The sequence below is a fragment of the Excalfactoria chinensis genome, chromosome 12 (assembly GCF_039878825.1).
Source record: "Excalfactoria chinensis isolate bCotChi1 chromosome 12, bCotChi1.hap2, whole genome shotgun sequence".
Lineage (NCBI taxonomy): Eukaryota > Metazoa > Chordata > Aves > Galliformes > Phasianidae > Excalfactoria > Excalfactoria chinensis.
The window spans coordinates 5,198,899-5,219,925 of record NC_092836.1 but is presented as its reverse complement, the minus strand read 5'-3'; the positions used below and the strand labels follow the sequence as shown (position 1 = coordinate 5,219,925).

Genomic DNA, 21,027 nt, shown 5'->3' with positions numbered 1-21,027 from the left:
GAAGTCTGCTGTCCATGTGCTTTGGAACATGATTCCTGAAGGCTGACATAAGCATTTAGCAGACTGGAAGTTTGGCTTTGCTTTGCTTTTTGTTCAGGATTTCAGAAGTTTGGTTTAAAATAGCCTGAATGTCTGAAACATCCCTGCGTGTGAGAGTGACCTCTCCCTCATGTAAAAAGCATGGGAGCACCAAACGTGGCATAAAGGCATTAATTCCTATAGAAGTGGGGAGCCTGCTGGGAGCTCCCTGAGCGGAGGGGACAGAACGTGTTTTGTGAGGGAACTGGGTGTGAGGAGAGGAGCAGAGTGCGCTGTATGCTGGAAGTAAACAGTCAGAAATGGAACCAATTATATGCTGAGTAGTGCTTCAGATACTCTGAATGGGGGAAGGAAGAGTCTCATGCTGATCAAAACAATGTTTTGCTGTTTGCTGTTAATTAGACTTGTCAGTTTATGTGGCTCTCTCCTGCCAGTTAGTCTTAAAGCTACCCAGAGGCTATGTCTGCTCCTTTAAAATTTGGGGGAAAATATTTTTCCTTGCGTATATTTTATAGATGCTGAGTTTCTCTCTTCTCATGCTGCTGATTTTCCTGCTGCAGAACCCCCTGATAGAACACACAGAATTATTACTTCCACCTTTTATTTTTGGAAAGGCACGATTTTTCTATGTGAGAGATTTAATATCTAAGTCTTTCTTCCTCTGTGAAAGCGATGTTCAGCTGATTGGATTCTTAGATAGAAAATGGCATCGTGTCATTGGCTGAATAAGGAGAGTGCCTCAAGTTTGATTAATTTAGCAATATGAAATGCAGCAGAAGGTGTTGTTAAGGGAACCGGACGATGTGTAGCATAGCTGAGCCTTACAAGCCTCCAGATCCTCACAGGCATTGGGAAAGAGCAGCCAAAGTTGAAAAGTCAGAGGGAAATTCAGGCAGATAGTACAATAGTGAACACCAGTATGGAAATGCTCGATTGTCTGTTTTGGATGCCCAAGTATGTCAGCGCTGGGAGACAGAAACAATGTGCTCTTTGCCTTTCCTGTAAGAGTTTCTGTAGAATTTTGGCACAACCTGCCTTGTGAAACAGAGCAAAGCTTTTACAGAGAACAAATGAAATGCAGGATACAGCCGGGCTGGTCCCTGTGCACATGCAGGTCAAACAAAAGAAAGCTGGTTGTACTTGGGGGTTAGAGGATAATTCTGAGAAACGGCTACTTTCTTTAGCAGACAGCATCGGAATTAAAAATTAATGCTCACAAAAGTCAAAAACAATAATCCGGTACCTTCTGGGACAAAACGAACCTCCCAGGCTTCAGGGTGGAATGCTTTTGCAATGCCTGATGACATTGCATGCCTATCTATAAGGCGTTTAAATTAGTTTTGTTGCTGTCTGGACATCAGTGTTTTTAGCTGCCTTTGTGATGTTTTTCTCGCAGCTGTAAATTAGATGTTGGACCAGCATGGGGAAAATTTCCCAGCCTTGTTTTTTTTTTCCCCCCTCTGGTCATCAGATCATTACAGTTTCATTTTTGTCACTGAATTATTAAAGTTCTCCTGGCTCCTGCATAGTGTTACAGCAACTGTCCTTTTTTGGACATGACCTTTGTTGTATGACAGTTGCATCCTGCAGGGGGGGGAATAGGCAGGGAACAAAAGGTTTTTAACCAGAGAAGTAGAAAAGTAACAGCATTGTTGTAATGGAAGCTGACTATTCTATATACTGCAAGGCAATGGATTATAACGTCTGTCTAATATTTTGTTTAGAGAATGGCAGTGGTCTCTGCAATGTCCTGGGTCCTGTATTTGTGGATAAGTGCCTGTGCAATGCTGCTCTGTCAGGGATCCCTCCATCACACTTTCCAGCAGCATCACCTGCACAGACCAGGTAGGACTGACAGCATCCCACAGCTGATCAAAGATTGCAGGCTTTCTGCCGTGCTCGTGTCTGTCTTGATGAATGACTGAATAATCATAAAAATCCATTTTGTCATTTAACTTTTCTAAGTTGACTGCCTTTATGTTACCGAGCATGATTGGTTGGTTCTTTTTTTTTTTTGGTCAAACGTGTTGTACTTTGCCAATCTGATGTTAGAATATTTCTTTTAAATGCTGTTTTCTAACGATCTAACATGGGAATCTCATTTTGGGTATCATTTTAGTCTGCATCCTTGTTTCTGTCCCCTCTTCACCCCTTCTCATGCAGTTTTGGAATGTACAACTCAGAAAGACATAGCAATAGCAGTTTTGGGTAACTCTGTAGTACTGAACCCAAACAGGACAAGGTTTTGCAGTTTGGAATGCTGGTACCATATCTCCTCAGTCTTTATTGCTCACCAGAGGTTGGGAGTGTGCCTCAGTGTACCTGAGAATTGAGCTTGTATACGATTCTCAAATTTACCTCTCGAAATTGATGGGGATGTGGATGTGTGGCTCAGAAGAGAGTTTGGGCTTGTCTTCCCATGGAGTTAAACACGCATAAGGTTGGAGTTAGTCCCACAGGTCTGCGGTGAAGAACTCAGACACATTTACCGCTGTGATCCATAGAGACTGCACATTAGTTTTATTGCACTTGTGTTTTTTATTGGTAGAAATTGATCATTAATTTTTCAACCGTTAGTTGCCCTTTGAAGGGAATGAGCCATGTTTAAAAACCAAGGAGTTGGCAACTTCTGTCATCTGGTTGAATTTGGATAAACTCAGTGTTGTATTACTAATCTAGATCCGCAGAATGAAGGGAGAGGTCTTAAGAGCTTAAGAAACTGAAGATGGCAAATGTTAACTTGCAATGATGCATCATTTAATATTTAATAAAGAAAACTTTGATTTTTTAAAAATCTTTCTTTATCTAATGACCTATCTTCAAAGCGAGCCTGCAGATCTTTAGCAACCAAAAGTTTTTCTGGCTATTTTCCTTGAGTAAAAGTCATAGATCTTCTTTCTTGGCATCGTCTGGTTTGCTTGTAATAAAATAAGCGTAGTACAGAATAGACCTAAGTCTTTAACAAGTAGCTACTCAGAGCTGATCTATCAATCTAATCCCATCATCTTTACCAGCTGCCACTGGAAGTCTGAGTCTTTGAAGTCACTTGCAGAGAAATGATAGAAATGTTTGTTACAATGCGTGAATATTACTCCTGGTTATTTGAATCTGTCCTCCAGTGAAGGCAATAAGAAAAAAGGGTGCAGCTAAGCAGATAGGTAAAAGGAAAATGTAATCTTGTTTTGCAAAAATTGGTTGAAACAAAGTGACATTATGAGAAAAAATGAGCTGGACAGATTCAGAACTCTGCAACATTTGCCTAAGCTTGAAAAATCGCCTCCTTTATGAGGCGAGAACAGTGAGACACTGAGTGCATACCAAGTGTTGGGGAAATGCGAAATATGACTAAATCTTTCACTCAGAGATGTGATACAGATAGAGTGAAGGTTTTACAGCTGCCTCATCACCTTCTTAGAAACAGCCCAGCTTTCCCTCTTGCGAGCCTTTCTCAGGCAGCATCTCCGCACCCTACGTGAACAAGATTGATGGTGTTCTGATCCCACGCAGCCAATTTCAGTCTCTCAAGAAATAATCCACTACACTGACAGATGAGTGGAATTTGACATGATGTTCACCTCTGATTCAGGCTGTGTGGCACCTGGGAAGTACCTGCAAGCAAACATCCTTTAGGGAAACCGTTCCCAATTTGGGGCAGTTTCCGCTGTCACAACTGAAAATCAAGAGTGTGTTTTTTATAAGGCAGGGAATTTGCAGTCTGCCAACCGAATGGAACACGTTGTATGTAAAGGGGATAGAAATATGTTAATTAGCAGCTGAAGTGATTTTAATGTATTCAACTGCAGTCCCTGAGCACACCCTATTTTTCATATTTATGATATTAGGAATGCGTCATTTACTTTTAGTTAGTCACTGTGTAAGTAAGATTAAAGTGTTCAGCTAAATAAAAGTGAGTAAAAAAAATGGATGCAGATGAACCAATAGGTGATTTTTAGTAATTTAATATCTGGTATATGATATTTCAACTTAGTGAATCAGCAAATCTAGCTGTAATCAATAGCATGCTCAGCATGCCTTTTCCTTCAGATTGTGATCTTCCATAGATAATTAAAAGCTCCGAAACAAGAACAATTTGGAGCTGTTCAGCTCCATTGTGGGGTTACTTTGGTACAAGATGATGAAAAAGGTAAATTCCAGGCAGTTGTGTGCTTCTCATACTTGATGAATGGAAGTCTCACTGAGCACAAGAAGGTGCAGTTAAAAGATAAAATCCTCATGGAGTGGATTTAGCATAATAAACTTGAACTGAACTCAGTGGATTAATGCAGTGACTATACCTATCTGTAGTGCTGTGGTTAATCCCATTTTGAAACACTGGAAATCAAGGGCAATATAGTTAATAATCAGATATTTCTGACCTTATTCTTTTCTATTCCCTCCCTGAAACTTTCTTAAGCGAGCGTCTGAGTGGATTGAAATAGATTTCTACACACAATGTGCAATCACAGAAGTTTAAAGCTTCCTTTCAGTCTAGATTGCAGTTTTATTATTCAGGCCTTTATTTGGTTAGATGACTTGGCAGAGGGTGCAAACCTGAAAACAAATGTGATAAACCATTTTACGTGACAGCGTTTGTAATTGAGTGGGGCTGTGTTTGCTGTGAAAGGTTGGCAGGAGGGCACAGGTAGTAAGAGGACAGTAAATATTGCTCCATGTTAAGATGGATTATTCTGTGTTGTCTGTACCTGTCTGTGAATTCCTTCTTATCTCATTAATGCAACAAAAAGTTTCAGTGCCGCTGTTAAGTACCTTCACGTGATGGTGTTTGTTCCTTTTTAGTTGAGACAAAGGAGAGGGGGGGCAAGGTGGGTTTTTGGGTTTCTTCGATAGAATCTGAAGATCGTATTTGGAGGAAGTTAACTGAATACCTTTACAGTGTGATTCCCCCTGGGTAATACACATCACTGTCTGCAGTGTTTTAATGAATATTTTTTCATTTTCATGAAAGCTGTTAGACAAAGGATGTATGAAAGCATTCATGGGAAATATAACTTTATGGGGGGAGAAAAACCTTCATTTTTTAGAAGCATGTCATTTCTGTGTGATTTAATAAGAACCGGCAGTAATGAGAAGAATTCCACGTTGGCCGCTTTCAGCTGTAAGATGCAGACGGTTGTAGAGCTGTTGAATTGGCCTGAGGATTAGAGTGGACAGGTTGTGATTTGCAGAGTTAGCCAAGTGCCTGTGATAGTCCATTGATCATCTGATTGACAGTATTGACTCTGCCCCAGAGACAGTGAGTAGATGCCGGCATTTGGCAGGAAAATGAGATATTTAAAAAGCGAGGGGGGTCTTAGGGTTTTTTCTTTCCCTAAATTAAAAATAATAATTTGAAAACCTGTGTAGTGTGCAGTTCTTAGGGAATTTTCTGGCTTTGCTCCCTAAATGAGGGATGTCTTGCACCCAGTAAGGACTGTTAGCTAGCACTGAATCACAGTGGGCAATGCTGGCAACGTGTTGCTTAAAGACGCAGGAAAGCACACTGGAGCCTGTAAGTTCATGCAAGATAACTAGCTACATATTAAGGAGGCCGGATTAGTCTTGCATACAGCATAAAGATGTGAAGCAGACACAGGCAGAAACATGTACTTACTATAGCAATGCTGACATTTGCAAATATGTTAATTAAAAATAAGTTTATTCAGAGGAAGGAGTCACAGACTGAATCAAGGATGGCTAGAATCTAAGTCTACTAAATATAAAAGTATCTTCATTGGGGCAGTTGTTAATGATGTGCCCATTAAAAATCATCTCAAGGAATCTCTATACCGCATACTGTGAGGAGGAAAATCTGTATCAAAGCAATTCTGCACAAGTTAATGACCAACGTCAACATAAGTGTTCTGAGCATCTTTCTTAGCAGACAGTGTTTTGTGGAAACTTGAGGTTGTGACTGTGAGCAGAACATCTTTGTTCTGATCTTGGCCTTCCCACTGTGTATTTTATAGTCTTGGGAGGAAACAGTATATTTTCTTATTTCAAAAGACTGCTATTTTCATATGCTCTAAGTATGTGGCTATTCCATTCAAAACAGCCTGGGAAAGAATGCTGGTCTGAATCTCATTCCCCAGCAAAGTGTAAATAGAATGTTTTCTGCTTGCCAAATGAGAGATGGAAGATGGATTTAACAGGGTTTTTGTTCTTGGTGTTGATAGAAGCAGATGGGGAACTAAGTAGTTAATGCACAGAAGTGTGTGGTTTCTGTGAGAACTGTATTCCATTAATCATATGGTGGGGATGCAAGTTGTTACCTTTATTATTCAGTGTCCATAATGGCATGCAATGACTCCACCTGTGTGCAGTAGATCAGCTCATGGACGTGAAATTTGGCAACTGGTGCTTCATGCTGTGCTAATTGGAAGAAACAAACTTATAGCTCTAACACCTGATTCAGTTCTCATTTATGCCAGTAAATGCACTTTGAAACATCTTGTTTATATACATCTTGGCTTGTTCAGAATCAGGCAATCCCAAATACCCATCTTGGTATCCCACAGGTGCTTGTTGGAATTCTTTCTCAGTACTTTTGTTGCACAACTCTGGTCTTCACAAGCTGTTCTAGAAAATGTGAAATTACCTACTGCAATGTAAAGCAATCCAGCCTGGAGGTACTGGCTGTGTTTCCTGGTCCCACACAATATATTTGGATATAAGTGGATGAACACCCTTGTGGTTTGTGTAGGCAGAGAACTGATGTAATGAAGCCTGTGCCTGAGGGTGAGGTAGGGCTGCTGCCTGCATGATAACACTGAGTTGCCTGCAAATCTTGTGCGGTGCATTTACTGACAGCAGCAGGCTTTATTAGAGGTGTTGCAGTAAGTGATTTTTGAGGAGTCAGACATCCAAATAAGAGAAATGTGGCTATAGGGGGTCCCTGCATCTGAAGACTTGGCTGTGTTTTTCTAGGGCCTCTGGGCTGGTATTTTCTGTCTCAGATAGAGAGGAAAGGGTCTGCAGTGCTGCTGAGGAGTATATGGCCCTCAGTGGAAGGTGGATGGCAGGGAGTGCCTCTCTCCTTCACGTGAGATGGGTGCATGGCTCACTTGCAGGTGGAGGAAAGCTGTCACCAGTCATGCTGTTGAGCTGCCTTGTTACTCCTGATCCAGGGAGGCAACACAGACTGTGGGGAGCAGGTGTTGCAGCTCAATGGGCTGTGAAGAACAGCATGGCCAAGGCGCATGATGGGCACTGGATACCCACTGCGCACAGCGTGGCTCTGTGAGCTGCTATGAGCGTTGCTGTCCTGTTGTGTGACAGCAGGAGCCCAGGGTGCCGACAGTGGTATTATGAGAGAGCTGTGTCTCTCACAGGTGCAACTGGCACAATTTCTCTGTGCTCAGGTTTGGTATGTGCTGCCCATGCCACCTCAAGTTCTCCCTCAAGCTTCTCTATGGGCAGTCATGCAGGCAGAAGCGTGGAACATCACACTGCAGGGCTAGAGCTGTTGTGGGGGAGTAGGGATGAAAAAGCCCCCCTGAATGCAGTGCCTTCCCCTTCTGGAGTTGCCCTGGGGCTCCATGAGTCACAGAGGGGACCTCTTGATGCTCTGCACTATTTGTAGCTCGCTGTCACAGTTTTAAAGACAGTGAGAATTCATACTGTGGTGGCTGAGCTCTAAGGAAAAGTTGGCACCTACAAATATAACCCCCAAAGGCAATACAGTTTGCTCTGCACAGAAGTATTTCTGCTGATAACATCAGAAGCCTGCCTTTAATGATTAGCCTACTTAAATCCAAGACTCATTTATATTTTAAAAGGCAATATCCAAGCACATTTCCTCATAAGATAGGCGTCTTTTCTCCCATTAAATTTGGTATTGTTTTATCCTATCCCTCTTACAATCTTTGGATTTCTTTGAATGTTTTCTTCTTCTATGCTGCTGTGAAATCAACCTTTGCTGTGAGCAAGATTTATTCTCCTGTTGGGATTCAGCATTTTTGCCATTTCCAGATGCTCTGTATAGAACAGTTCTCTCCAGCTAGACTTATTTTTTGCATGGTAGCAGTGCTGGAGACTTTCTTTTCTTTGTGCTCCAGGTAGGCACTGCTACGATTGCGGCACAGTTGGACTCTGAATTTATTAGACTCAGTCAGTGATGCACAATGGGGAATTGGGGTGTAAATTAAGCTGAATGAAGTTACAAAGCCCCATGTATGTATTTGTGACTCATATTTCTATGCTCTATTTAGAAGATTATATGACATCTCTCTCTCTTGCCTTCTTTATTCCTTTCAGAACATCAGTCTTCCCCTTTTCCTTTGCATTCAGTGAAGAAACCAGTCTTGCTGACCTTGGAAGGTCACTTGTCCAGTAGTAACTGTGGTTACTATTTAATGATAATTGTTCATGGTATTCCACAGTAATCCTTGTTTTTCTTTGATAGGATGGGGAAAAAAATCCCCAACAAATAAGAAATTCAAAAACCAGATGAGCTTGGGAAGTGAGTTGGAGGCACAAAGGAAGGACCTTGTTAGTTTTGGGTTAATATTGAGTAAGTTGGGATTTTAAGAATCAGCTCCTTAAATGTTTACTGTGATCCAAGCACCTTACACTCCAGTGGCAGGCACCCGTTTGCTTCTGAGCATTTCTGGAATTCAGCGCACTCTTATGGCTTAATCATTAACGGTATTTGGCTGGTTCTGCACTGCCCAATGGGCAACGTTCTTCCAAGGCTTGGGGCTTGCTTATCCCTTCAGAATCAAGTGAAGCAGGATGTAATTTCTTCAGTTATTTTCTCACTGTGATATTTTGACTTTGAACCTGGGGGAACACTGATCGACACCAGCAGTTCCCACTGAAAGTTACGCAGGCTGAACTTCTTATAAAATTGAGTCTTAATATTTTTCCTACAAGCTGTAGGCGTTGTATGGAGTTGGATGTCATGCAATAGGCAGTTCAAATAGAGATTAAATGGTAAGCCTTGTTTCTTTTTTTTTTTAAGAAAGCTGCTGCTTCCAGTATGCATTTAATCTGTCATTTGATGTGGTCCAAAGTTCAGATTGTGTAGGTGACAAATCAAGTTCACTGTGGATCTACTAGATACAAGGAGTTAAAATCTCTCTTGTAGTCAACTTGCAAGTGAGTGAAAGCCATAATACAGATGGAAGACTTGATTGGGAAGCATCTCTGATCATATGTGCTGCTTTGTTGGAAAGCAAGGAACTGGGCCTTTCAAGTTCTGGTGTGCAGTTGATAAAACTTATTTTAGTGCCCTCATTAATGCTATTAAAAATGCCATTAAGTATTTTTGTCAAGCAAAGCTTCAGTGTAATTTTAGTGTATTGTTAGGGATTTATTAATTATAATCTTTTCTCGTGGAGTCTATTTATTTGATCATGACATTAATTGGCTGCCAAAACAAACGAGAGTTAATTGTGTTTAATTAAGTGTTTGGGAGCAAGCAAGAATGGTTTATTTGGAAAATCAGTTTCATTGATTAGTATGTTTATTTTTAATAGGACACGAATAAATGAAGGGAACTTACTGTTTAGCAGCTTTTCCCCTAAATGCTGAAGAGAAATCATCAATAACAGCTATGACTTCAGACAGATTCAATACCAAAGCAAACCCAAAGAAGTTCTCATGTGTTCTAGGTGACACCACTCTCGTTTAGTGTGTGGAATTACTGAACAGTAAGGAGGACTTCTGTTACTAAAACTTGCTCTTCTTTTTTTTCTTTAACTTTCTCAGTCTGCTGTTGCAATAGCAACCAATAGTGTTGATCTTAAGTCTTGCTTAAATCTATAAGCCAGTAGGTCTACACTAAAGCTCTTCACTGTGAGTGTCATTAACTCATGAAGAACTTTTTGGCTGCTTCCATGGGGTGCTTTTGAATTTGAGTGGTCAGTCATCCAGAAGGGCACCATTGTGCATGGAAATGAGAACTGAAGAGATGAGTTGAAGATAATGGAAGTCTACGAATGAGTTTGTAATTGGTTTCAGTTTGCCAGTGCACGATTTGACAGAGAATGATTGCATCTAAGCCAGCTCCCACATCTGTAGTATAATTATTTCTGTAGTAAGATTGTATTTTTGTGAGGCTTTAATGACCTGGGGGGAAAAAGCTGCATTTTAGAAACTGGCTTTCCGTGGCTGAAACCTCAACCCTTTCTTTGCAAATTCAGCTGCCCAGGTGGTGTTTATCTTAACTTTGTTTTGAGTTTCTCCAAAACTAAACTGTCCTTTAGTTTTAATTTAGCTTCTCTTGGTATTTCTATTATCTTTCTAGTTGGCAGGCAAGAAAATCCAATGTGCATCAAATGAAACCATTTGTCACGGATTAGTGCATGCAAATACCACGATGACAGCAATAGACAAAAGCCTGAGACTGTCTGAATGCAACTTTGGAAGAGAAAATTAATGAGGCCCAAACACCACAGATAGCAGTCCCTAAATGAGTTGATTCAATGCCTAAGTGCAAGGCAGCTCTCTTCTGTTCATTTCCATAAGATGAAAAAAAAGTGAGGAAACTTTAAGATGTTTGCTGTTCCTTACCTAGTAGGAAAGGTGGCCTTGGGACCCCCTGATTTTTCCCAAGGCTACACAATGGCAGAATGTTTACAGCCTGTTAACACCCATCTGCAGTGGAAAAGAGGTATGGGGCTCTTGGTGAAGCAGATATAAAGATGCCCCATCAGTGGTGCTCCACTGTGCTGATCCCTGTTTGTCACAGCAGGTTGAGTGCAGGTGAGCAGCCAAGTAGGGTGCTCCAGTGACTCCAGAGGTGGCATTCTTCTTCCTTGTTGTCTTGGCTGGAAACTTTCTGCATTTCCTTTATCCCTGAAAACAAAGTAGTTGTTTAATGCTAGTCTCCCATTGATAACTGTCAACTCATTCAATTCCGTAGGTTATTAGATCTTCATCTCCTGCTGATATTTGTTACTCGAATTTCATTACAAGCCTACTTAGGACTCTGTAGAGTGTTAAAAGACAAATGTGGGCTTTGCCAAGGTTTCTGCTTAAAGAATGGTATGAGGAAGTGTTGGGGAATGCAGTTGTTGAAAAGAGAATCTGAAGATGCCCTGATTGGGTGCAGGCTGTGATTAGTGGGCACATGGTGTTATCACCCCTAGGAGAGCACCAGGCAGAGAGGCTGTATCTCACTGGAAGGTTCTCAGTGTAGTCAGGCTGGCTGCTGCTCCTTATAAGTTTTTAGCCACATGCATTCTCCACCCACCCCCTCAGTTTATTCTCTTTCTAAATGTCACCATTTGAATCAGTTTCATTTACGTATGCTCTTAAGGACCCCGCTTTCCTACAAGGTTCTGTAAAAGTCTTCAGAGCTGATGCACCTGGATGAGAGGTATAGCAACAAAATAACACTCAAATTCATCCCAATTAGAACAACATATGTATTTGTCCATCAGTCTCAACCATTTCTGTTTGGGGAAAAAGATTTGATATGAAAGATACATTCTCATTTTCTGACATTGACACCAAATTTTATTAACTGTATTTTTTAACACAGGAAAATATGATCTATAACTTTTTTCACCCACAGGAAAGACCCTTTCTGTGAATCAGATTTTCCAGTGGGGTAAGTTACGTGTTTTGTTTCTGTTCCTACTGCAGACTGTATACAAAGGAAATTTACCATTGCAGTGGTTTATGGCTTTTGTTTGTATTTTTTTCCTTCTGTGCTTGGATTTGTGTATTCGTGCAGGAATCAGACCCTCATCCTTTATAGCCCTAATTTTTTCTACTGCTTTGATGTTGTAGTAGAGTCAAGACATTGCCATAGAAATAAGTGTGCTGGTCAGGTTGGGGGACGCAGGCACTGGAAACCAACAAATGCTGGGGATAAAAATAGACACAAATTAAAGGGAAAGGGATTTCTGTTTTCAATGTGAGTCATTTGATGGTTTCCCCTGGTAAAAGAGTTCCTTGACTTTTTAGATTGGATTTGAATTGGCTTTGAGCTGCAGTGTTTCATGATGATGTGCTTTGTACATGCAGTAGGGTATCAAGTGGTTTCTTTTTCAGTATTACTCTTCTTCCGAGGCTCAGGCTGTGTAAGTCCCTCTTGAACTTAGTTCTTATGTAAATTGAATTATTTGCTTATGTTCTTGTTTTCTTTTCTAATCTTTCAAAGAAATAAAGGAATCTATAGAGTCTAGAGATGGAAACAGACTGCAGAGTAGTATCACAGTTACGTTGCAGTTCTTCTGATAAGGATTATGCCTTTATGGTGCTGCTCCCTGCCTCTGAGGGGGCTGTGCAGTTCAACAGGTGAGAAGGGATAATCCCTTTGTCCTGGTAGAATCTATGAAGCGAAGTCTGGTTGGGATTTCACTTCAACTCTATATGAATTTTCCTGCTTTCAGATTTAAATAGAAAAAATTGTTTTCTCTGTTTAGGTACTGACTACGTAGCACACCTTAATAAAAGGTTTGGAGGCCCTTCAGTAAGCTGTATCCTCTCTGCTTTTAACAAAGGGCTTTAATGGCTGTTTCATATCAGAACCAAGTATATAAACAAAATTCTTACGTACTATTGTTGGAAGAATATATGCTGGCAGCACATGTAGATCTCCAGAGCATCAATATTTGCTGTGAAGAGAGCACCCAAAGCAGCACCTGCTAATCTGTTTGAGGTGTCTCTTTCCCTTCATGCCCAACCATGGGACGGCTGATCCCCATGTGCAGCACTTCCACAGCATCCAGCACTGCATCACTTGAGGATACTGAGAGATCTCCATCACAGATGTATTTAGGGTAGTGGAGGCTCTGTTATTCTGTTCCTTAAGTGAGCTTCTGGTGGCTGTGAAAGAGTCTGTCCTCTCATCTGGTACCCACGGCAGTCATACTGTCCCTGGGCATCCTCCGCATGGCTTGGTGAGCAAGTGAAAGCATTGCTGTGAGCTGAGTGAGGATCACGGAGGCTTTTTGCTTTTCTCTTTTTATGAAATCAAGTGCTTTAGTGTGAGCCAACTTCACAGCAGCTTAAACTTTCATGGTGGTTAAGCTATAATCTATCTGACTGCCCCAGCTGTGAGGTGTAAAGAGCCTTCACGTTCACTTACTCCAGCTCAGTTAACAAACAAGTTGTAAAATTAGTGGATTTCTTTTCCTTATATTCCTGTTCTGAGCTGACAAAGAGGCTCAGCACGTGCAGATGGGCAGTGTTCTATTGGCTTCCATGTGCAACTCTCTACTTTTTGCTTAATTGCTTCTTTCAGGGCACGAGAAGGCTGGGCTTGTCTTTGGACAAAAAGATTTGTTTTAAGTGTGTTTATCTCTCCATGGCTGTGCTTCTTACCAGAGTGCAATGCTTCCAGTCTCCTGCAGGCAGTGTGACACCGATTCTGCATAACTTAGAGTGTATTTTTATAACACGTCTGACTTGCAAATCTTGTTAACTGCATGCTGTTATCTCAAAATGCTTGCAGGCTGGCTACAGCAGCATAAAAACTTGTGTCAAGATAAATCTTTTTTTTTTCCTAATAAGAGGGGAAAGAATCAGCCTACTTGCTGTAAATGAGCTTTGCTCTATTGGTTGCTTCTAAAGACATGGATTGGTCAGAGTTGAGACTTGAAAGGTCTTCCCCAAGAGAAAGATGCTGTGGAGACTCCTGCTTGGACTCACAAAGGCTGGAGGTGTGGTGGGAACTGGTGTTGAATGCTTTTTGACCAGCGTTACGTTTCCTAGAAGGGTTTTGTGATGTCATAGAAGCATAGCAGGAATCCCATGTCCCATCTCATGTTGGGTTGGACTGGGTTCTTCCACAAGATCTTCTTTCTCTCATGCAGTATGGCAGCGAAGCTCCAGCTGGTGGCTGTTATCTGGCTAGCAGAAGGTATCTAGAGGCTCCTATTAGGCCTTGAGAATCAAACTGGCACTTGATTTTTGTCTGTACTGTTGCGTTAATGTAAAAGTAATTATTTTTAACATCTTGTGCTTATGAACTTCTGTGTGCATAAGGAATTGTAGCAGACTTTTCATTTCTATTGTGACAATTGTTTATTTTCCAGGCAGGAGGAATACGCAGGGTAACACTGCATTTTGCAAAGCAATATTTCCTTTGTGTGACTAAAGCAGTGTAAATAATTGAATTTTTTTTATGTGACAGCCAAAGCAAGATATCAAATGCTGATTTGGCACAGTATTTATGTTTTGAAATTAGTTTAGAGCAATTTAATTGTTTTCCTTGCTAACTGGAAAAGAAAAAGAAAACAAAACCTGAAATAATTTGTCTGATTTCTAAACACTGAAAGAAAAGCAAAGAACAGCCAGATTAAATCATTATTTTATGGGAAGGGAGGGGAGGGGGAAGAAGTCTAGAGCAGAAGGTATTGCTTCTTTCCTTAAATTGGGTTTTGTATTGTATCCGATTTGAGATGCTCTTATTTTATTGGCTTCCTGCTCTTCTTTCTGCCAAGATGGAGTGCTGTGGTCTTATGATACCAACTCTGTGTGAGGTGGGCACAGACTGTCTGCTGTTCTGCTGCTGCGTTTTGGGACATCGGGGTCTGAACTGTGGAAACTGTGAAGGGGGTGTTTAGATTGGATATCAGGAGGAAGTTCTGCACAGAAAGTGTGGTCAGGTGTCATAATGGGCTGTTCAGGGCAGCAGTGGAACAGCCATCCCTGCAGGTATTTAGGAGATGTGTGGATGTGGTGCTTAGGGATGTGGTTAGACTTGCATGAGGCTGATTGTTGAATCTGATGACCTTAAGGGTCTTTTCCAGCCTCAATGATTCCAGTCTGTGATTTTTCTCTGCCTACTTCTGGAGGAGGCAAGAGCTGTGCCTTAAAGCCCCACTTCTGGCCACTGCACTTCACTCAGAACAGAAGCAGGAGCCAGTGGGGACCGAAGGTACAGCTTGGGCAGGTTGATGTCTGTGATGCTACTGCAGTATTAGCTGACTTCTGTCATCTCCTGACCTCCGCTAATTTAATGGTTTCACTTGTCAGAGTGATGTAGTTATTTGTCTGAGATCAGTGCTCCTTCTTCATCAAATATACACCTGTAGCACTTATTTGTTGTCCTTGAAGAAATACAGATTGGAATCTCACTTTAAGAGGTGGTGCTTCTAGGGTTTCACTTTATGTTTAGCTGAGTCTTTATATTAGAAATGTCCTTCTCTAAGTGATAGCATCGAGTTTTGTCATTTTTATATAAACCCAACTTTGCAAAGCACCACTGTTTTTTCTTTTCCAGAGAAAAATATGATTATCAGCACTGATGTTGTCTGTGCTATAATATTAATCACTGGATACAACAGTTATTTAAACTGTATCTACTTAAGCCTGTTTCACAAGCATTTCTTGGGGGATGAGTGGAGTGTTGTGGGAGACATAAGTGACAGCAGGACCAAGGGCAACATTGCTGCAGCTGTATGGGTTTGGTACGATACCTGCCTAGTTGTGTGCAATGTGTTTTTCTGCTGTCATGCAGCTCAGTGGCAAGCCAGTGTCAAATAGAAAACGTAGATTGGTTTCATAGGTAATTGTTTGTTAGAAAACAAAGGATGTCTGTGTGTTGGTTTAGTGTGTATTTTCACACCGCTCTCGTATCTTGACAAATTAAGATGAAGCAACAAACAGCCCTTGAAACCTGTCCATCTTTTTTTTTCCTCCAGTGATTTATGTAGAATGATGCCTATAAATTATAGAGGATATTGGATATTGTCAATGAGCAAATACTTTGTTTGCAGTTCAGTTTTGTGAAATATCTGTGTCTGCAGAAGGTAATGGTGCCATCCTACTAAAACCCTGCTTAACACATTCAGGACAGTAAGTCATGATGCAAAGGTGCATGTTTTTGATGTCTTCTTAGCATTTATGACATGAAAGTGTGAGTCTTTATGCTGGATTGTACACATTTCTTTTCTTGTTGCTTTTACTGTGGCATGTAAATGTCAAAAGAACAAAAATACACATCTTGTAACAGGAAAAAGATGAAAAAAATTCCATTTTGCTCTGGTGCTCTGAATACTTTGACATCTGTAATGTAACCATTTCTCAGTAAATAACTGACCCAGTTTTGGATACCCTCTTCTCTCTGAAGTCTCTCTCCCTTCTGTAGCTGGAGCTTGTGGAAAGATGCTCTAAGAAAGGAAGTTTGACTTTGTTCTGTTGCAAAGCCTCCTTATTCAGGGATATTCCAATCTCTTTTAATTTCTTTACCTTTAAGCTCAGCTGGCCAGTTAGATGTCAGTGCTCTCAAGGGTTGTGTTTTCTAACAAAGCACTTAAAATCATAAAGGATAAACGTATGAGGCATGGAGCAATATGAGTTGTCCTGCTTTTCTTCTCACGTGTCTATAAATATTTTTCTTACTAAATTTTGAGTTGTGGCTCCTGCAAGAACTTGTCAAATATATATTGGTGCAAGTGGAGAAAGTGCCTGTAGTGTGCTATGTCTGTTTCTATCAATATTTGATATCTGGCTAAGTGCACTTTATGCTGTAAACAAAGCTTTGGTATATTGGTGGAAGGAAGCTGAGGTGTTCTCATGTACATTCATATCCATACCTTAGCCATAAGCCGACTCATTTTCTGCTTTGTGCTTAATGCTATCATCTAGATTTCTTTGGTGGCTTTTTGGGTAGCTATACACTTAATGTGTATATGGTGAGATCCAGAAGTCTCAAAACTATACAATCAATCCCCCTGGGGATCAGCTGCTCATAACACCCAGGAGGGGGTGCAGTTTCTCAGCTGGTAGCCATGTGTGCTATGGCACCAAGGGGATGCTCAGGGCTCCTGGCTCTGTGCATCTGCCCTGCACTGTGCTGTGTTTTTGTGTGCGGTGCAGAGATGTGCTATTCAGCAGCGAGTGGAGATTGGAGGTAGTAGCAGGCTTTCTTTACAGTGAGCTTGCCAAACATTTTGGTTTCATCACACCTCCTTTGGCAGTGATGGATGTATTAATTAGTTTTTTTCTCATGTCGTTGTCTATAGCCTGAAAATGTCAAACTGTGAGCACATTTGTAGATTAAACTATTAGTGCTTTTCCAGGAATTATGTATAGATGTGTATTGCCAATAAATGAATAATAATATTAAGTCATTGTAGTTGGAGAACTGTACATCTGCTCTTGATTCATTTTTCCCCTGCCACCAAGACACACACAGACAGTGCAGCGTCTCACCCAGCTGTCAGCATCTGAAGATGTGTTCTCATTTTGAAGTCTTTTATATAGATATATATAATGTGGGGGAGTGGAAGATATAAAGGTTCCATTGGTGTGTGTTTCTGCAGCTTAATTTACATTTAGTATTTTTCTCGAAAGGAAATTTCCTCACCTGCGAGGAGAAAATGAGGTAGACTATAAAACATTGTTGTTAATGGCAGCAATGAAAATGTTCAGTGATTTGGGATGTTAGAGCAAGTCTGCTGGGAAGGGGATTAGTAGGCCAGGCAGAGGGTATTGTGATCAAAGTGCATAGTAAATTAATTTACCTCACACTTCTGCAATTTATCACGTAGATATCACCTCTGCACACGAACAGATATGAGTATGGATGCAATATTGCTCTTGTGCTTATATCTTATTCCAGAACTTAAATAATTTAACACTCCTGCTTTAACCTTATTGAAATATTAAAACCTCGAGATCCTTTAGATTTGCTTTTGTTACAACTGTAACATTACATTTTCATGTCATCATGACACTGGTTCATAATTGCAGCCCAGACAGATCTTTGGCCATTTGGAGAGAAAGCAAAACTGGCTTTGACTGGTAAGCACAGAGCAATTTTGGCTTGAGCCCAGATTCACGTTGCAAAAATGTGGGAATTATGGATTCATGGATATTTGAGGCCTTCCTCAAAACTAATTTGCTTGCTTATCCTTGCAGCTCACATTCTGACTTTGTCACTTCACATCTATGTAACACTTGGCAGTGGTTTTTTTCTGAGCTGCAGCAGTTACACTTCACAATTAGACTTGACTGGGAAACAATTAAAAATAGCTGCTTTAAAGTATAATGAAAAGTCTGTCAGAGTTTTGATGGAGAGTGGAACAAATTAAAGATCCGTGAATTGTTGCAGGGTTGAACGTGGTGGTGCAGGAAAGCAAAGTGTGGAAAGGGCAGAGTTAGGTCCTGGCATGGGCTGTGGTGCTGAGTGCTGATCTGTTATGCGTGGTCCAGGGCAGTGCCTTGACAAGGCTGCTCTGGTCAGTCTGTGCCTTAAGCTGAGGGTTGCCCTGACCCTCAGCAACTCCTTCCTATTAAAATCACTGTTAAATAGTTTCAATGCTATTAGGTTTTAAATATTGTTACCTTGAAAATAATCCTAATAATAAAAAAAAATCTGATTAGCATTAGTCACCGTGCTTAACTCAATTAAGCTGAGCTGATCCCCTTTGCTCACGGAGATGCTAAGCCCAGCATCACAGAGGAGAGGGCTCGCTCCTCCTGCTGTCCCACGTCCTCTTTGCAATCACTGCACAGCCATCAGCTTCTGGAGCTGGAATCCCTTCACTGCCTGCATTCTTCTAATTAAATACTTATCTCCAGGTCTTTTAAAAATTTCATAATTGGTGTATGTAGCTGGTTGTTTCCCCTAACGTCTGAAGCCATTTTATGTACAACTTATCTGAATGTACAATCAGCTAAATTGATACTAATTACCATTTGTGAGACTCCCATGAATTGTTCATTTTCTGAAGGGAGAGAAGTTCTCTTGACTGCTTTTTGTGGGTAGAGGTCATGAATATCATTGTGCTAATCTCTTTTTGATTACTAAAACCTGATGACTTGGATTTCTTCTTCCTAAAGTATGGGCACAGGGCCTTTACCTGCAGTGTGACAATACAGTGCACACCAGGATGGCGGGGTCGATGTCCTTGAGTGATGCCAGATGAACTGTGCTGTGGGAAGTAGTTCCAGGCTCTCCTGATGTGAGAGAAGGAGACTGATTCCAGGAGCCAAGACAGGCTGCAGGCAGCAGTGGGGGAGAACAGCCGATGCTGTGAGGGTGGCAGTGCTTCTGAAAGCTGCTAAATGATGCAAACTGGAGCTCAGACTCCAAAACTGGCAAGGAAAAGGTGATGGAAGAAGTTGCTACTCCTGTAGAGAAGACAGAACTCCTTCCAAAACAGGCATTTGGCACTCAGTTGAATTTTCATCGTAGTGTTACTCCATCAGCAGTCATGGGTTCTGAAACTGCACTGATTCAATGGCATTTTACAAGCCTTGCCCCAAAGTCTTGGGGCAGTGGAGAACTGTTTTTTGGGGTTATACATATATATTTTATATATGTATACATATATGTATTATATATATATATATATATATATATGTCTGTAGAACTTCTTACAAAGCGAGTTTTACTCGTTGCTCTTATGAAAGATTTGCTAAGTGATCCGTCACAGAAAGGAGTGAATGGTTAATAGAGGCTCTTGATCTTAACCACTGCAAAATTAACCTCTTCTACTGAGGCAGAAAATCTGTATCAGGACTACCACTGTTCAGTGCCATGAGGGCGGGTGATACATAACTGTGTCTGCAGGCAGCAAAGAGGTGTCTGGCTAGGACAGGGAAGGAAAAAGAAGCAATTGTCTTGAATAAAGGAGGCCAAAATTGCCAAACCCCACCTCACAGTGCACTATTATGACCACAAATCAACCACAATCTGGGATTCAGCAGACTAGAGGTTTAAAATGACTAATGAAAACATCTGCAGATGTGCTGTTTTCTGTTTGCAGCCCTTGTTTTAACAATATAGGTCTATTCACCACTTAATTTTGTCTGTAATGCGAATTTCAGTCATGCCTGCACAAAAATCTGCTCCCATCTCTGATGTCCTTATCTTTTGGCTTTTGACACTGACCACTGTATCTAGAGCATTGATTTTTACCGTGGCTGAAGCAGAACTCGCTGTGCCAAATCACACTTTCCAGTATCATCCCCTGAACAGCTCCATCCTTCCTGTAACAGTAGTGTCACTTTCAGCTCCTCAACTGTGTCACCCAGGCCACTTCTCCATTGTGCTGCATGAGCTGCCTAAGGTGTGATCGTTCCAGCTTACGTGCTCAGTCAGAAGTTGAGGCTCTTGTCTCATGCTCTGATTATTTTTACCTTTGCATGTCTACTCTTCGTGTTTTTATTCTGTCCTGATGTCCGTCTGTAAAGATGAAACAAGGTCTCTCCTTAGTCTGTATCTTCTTGCTGTTCTTATATTCTCTATTATGTCAACCATAAACCCCTTGATTTCATTTTAATAGCCTTTTTGGTCTGTCCTCAGCAGATTTATTCCCTGCTTATTGTGTTTTCGTGTATATCCCATTGTTCAGGCTTTCATGCGGTTCATTCACATAGTGCTTTGTGTTCTCTTTTAAAGTACTAAGCCACTTCAGGGTTGTTGTTGGGATAAGGCATTAAATGTAACAATCGGTTTGGTATGCTAGAATAGTTTCTCTGATAGCATACAGAAGGCTGTCTTTAGAAACTAACTGCAAATATCTGTAGTTTGGGTAAGAGATTTTTCTTGAACTCAAGAGACCGTGTCTGATCTATAAGGACCCCTCCTGGGGCACTGGTTTAGATTTTTATTAGGCACCTACTGTGATTAGGCATCTAGTTTAAAAAGGCCAATTGCACCAGGCTTTTATTTCAATGGGTCTTAGTCTTCTGAACGTTTCTTTCATAAAAAGATTATTCTGGGCATATCTGCATGCTCTAAAAGAAGACAGAGATGTCCTTGTTGGAGCCTATGCTGGCTCCAGAGCCAAGGTAGTTGCAGCAGGTGATATAAGCTTGATCTACTTGCTGTGTGTGTTTGTTGTCCTGCTACCCTAGCTGGGCTACCATGCGTATTGCTCCAGCATCACATCTGGTTTCTTTGCAGTTCTATGTTCTGTTGTTTAGCATAGGCTGGTTTTAGGGTGTTGTACTTCTTTTGAATACTCCTTTTAATAATTAAAAATTAATGGAGGATTGTCTTAAAATCACGTGTGTTGTGTGGTTCTCAGACTTTGATAAATAATTACTTAAAAAAAGCTATTAAAATGTGTGGGTAAT

General features: G+C 41.0%; 1 protein-coding gene across 4 annotated transcripts in view; it reads left to right on the top strand.

Moving 5' to 3' along the window:
* Positions 1 to 21,027, top strand: part of TAFA1 (TAFA chemokine like family member 1) — a 199,702-nt gene that overhangs the window by 948 nt on the left and 177,727 nt on the right. The window contains exons 1-3 of one of the 4 annotated variants that reach the window (XM_072347061.1): positions 964 to 1,040; positions 1,764 to 1,884; positions 11,558 to 11,593. In XM_072347061.1, the coding sequence (XP_072203162.1) occupies positions 996 to 1,040; positions 1,764 to 1,884; positions 11,558 to 11,593 (202 nt within the window). In that variant the 5' untranslated portion in view covers positions 964 to 995. Of the gene's footprint in view, positions 1 to 963; positions 1,041 to 1,763; positions 1,885 to 11,557; positions 11,594 to 21,027 lie in introns of those variants that run through there. The other 3 variants (XM_072347063.1, XM_072347062.1, XM_072347064.1) reach the window with 3 other exon arrangements.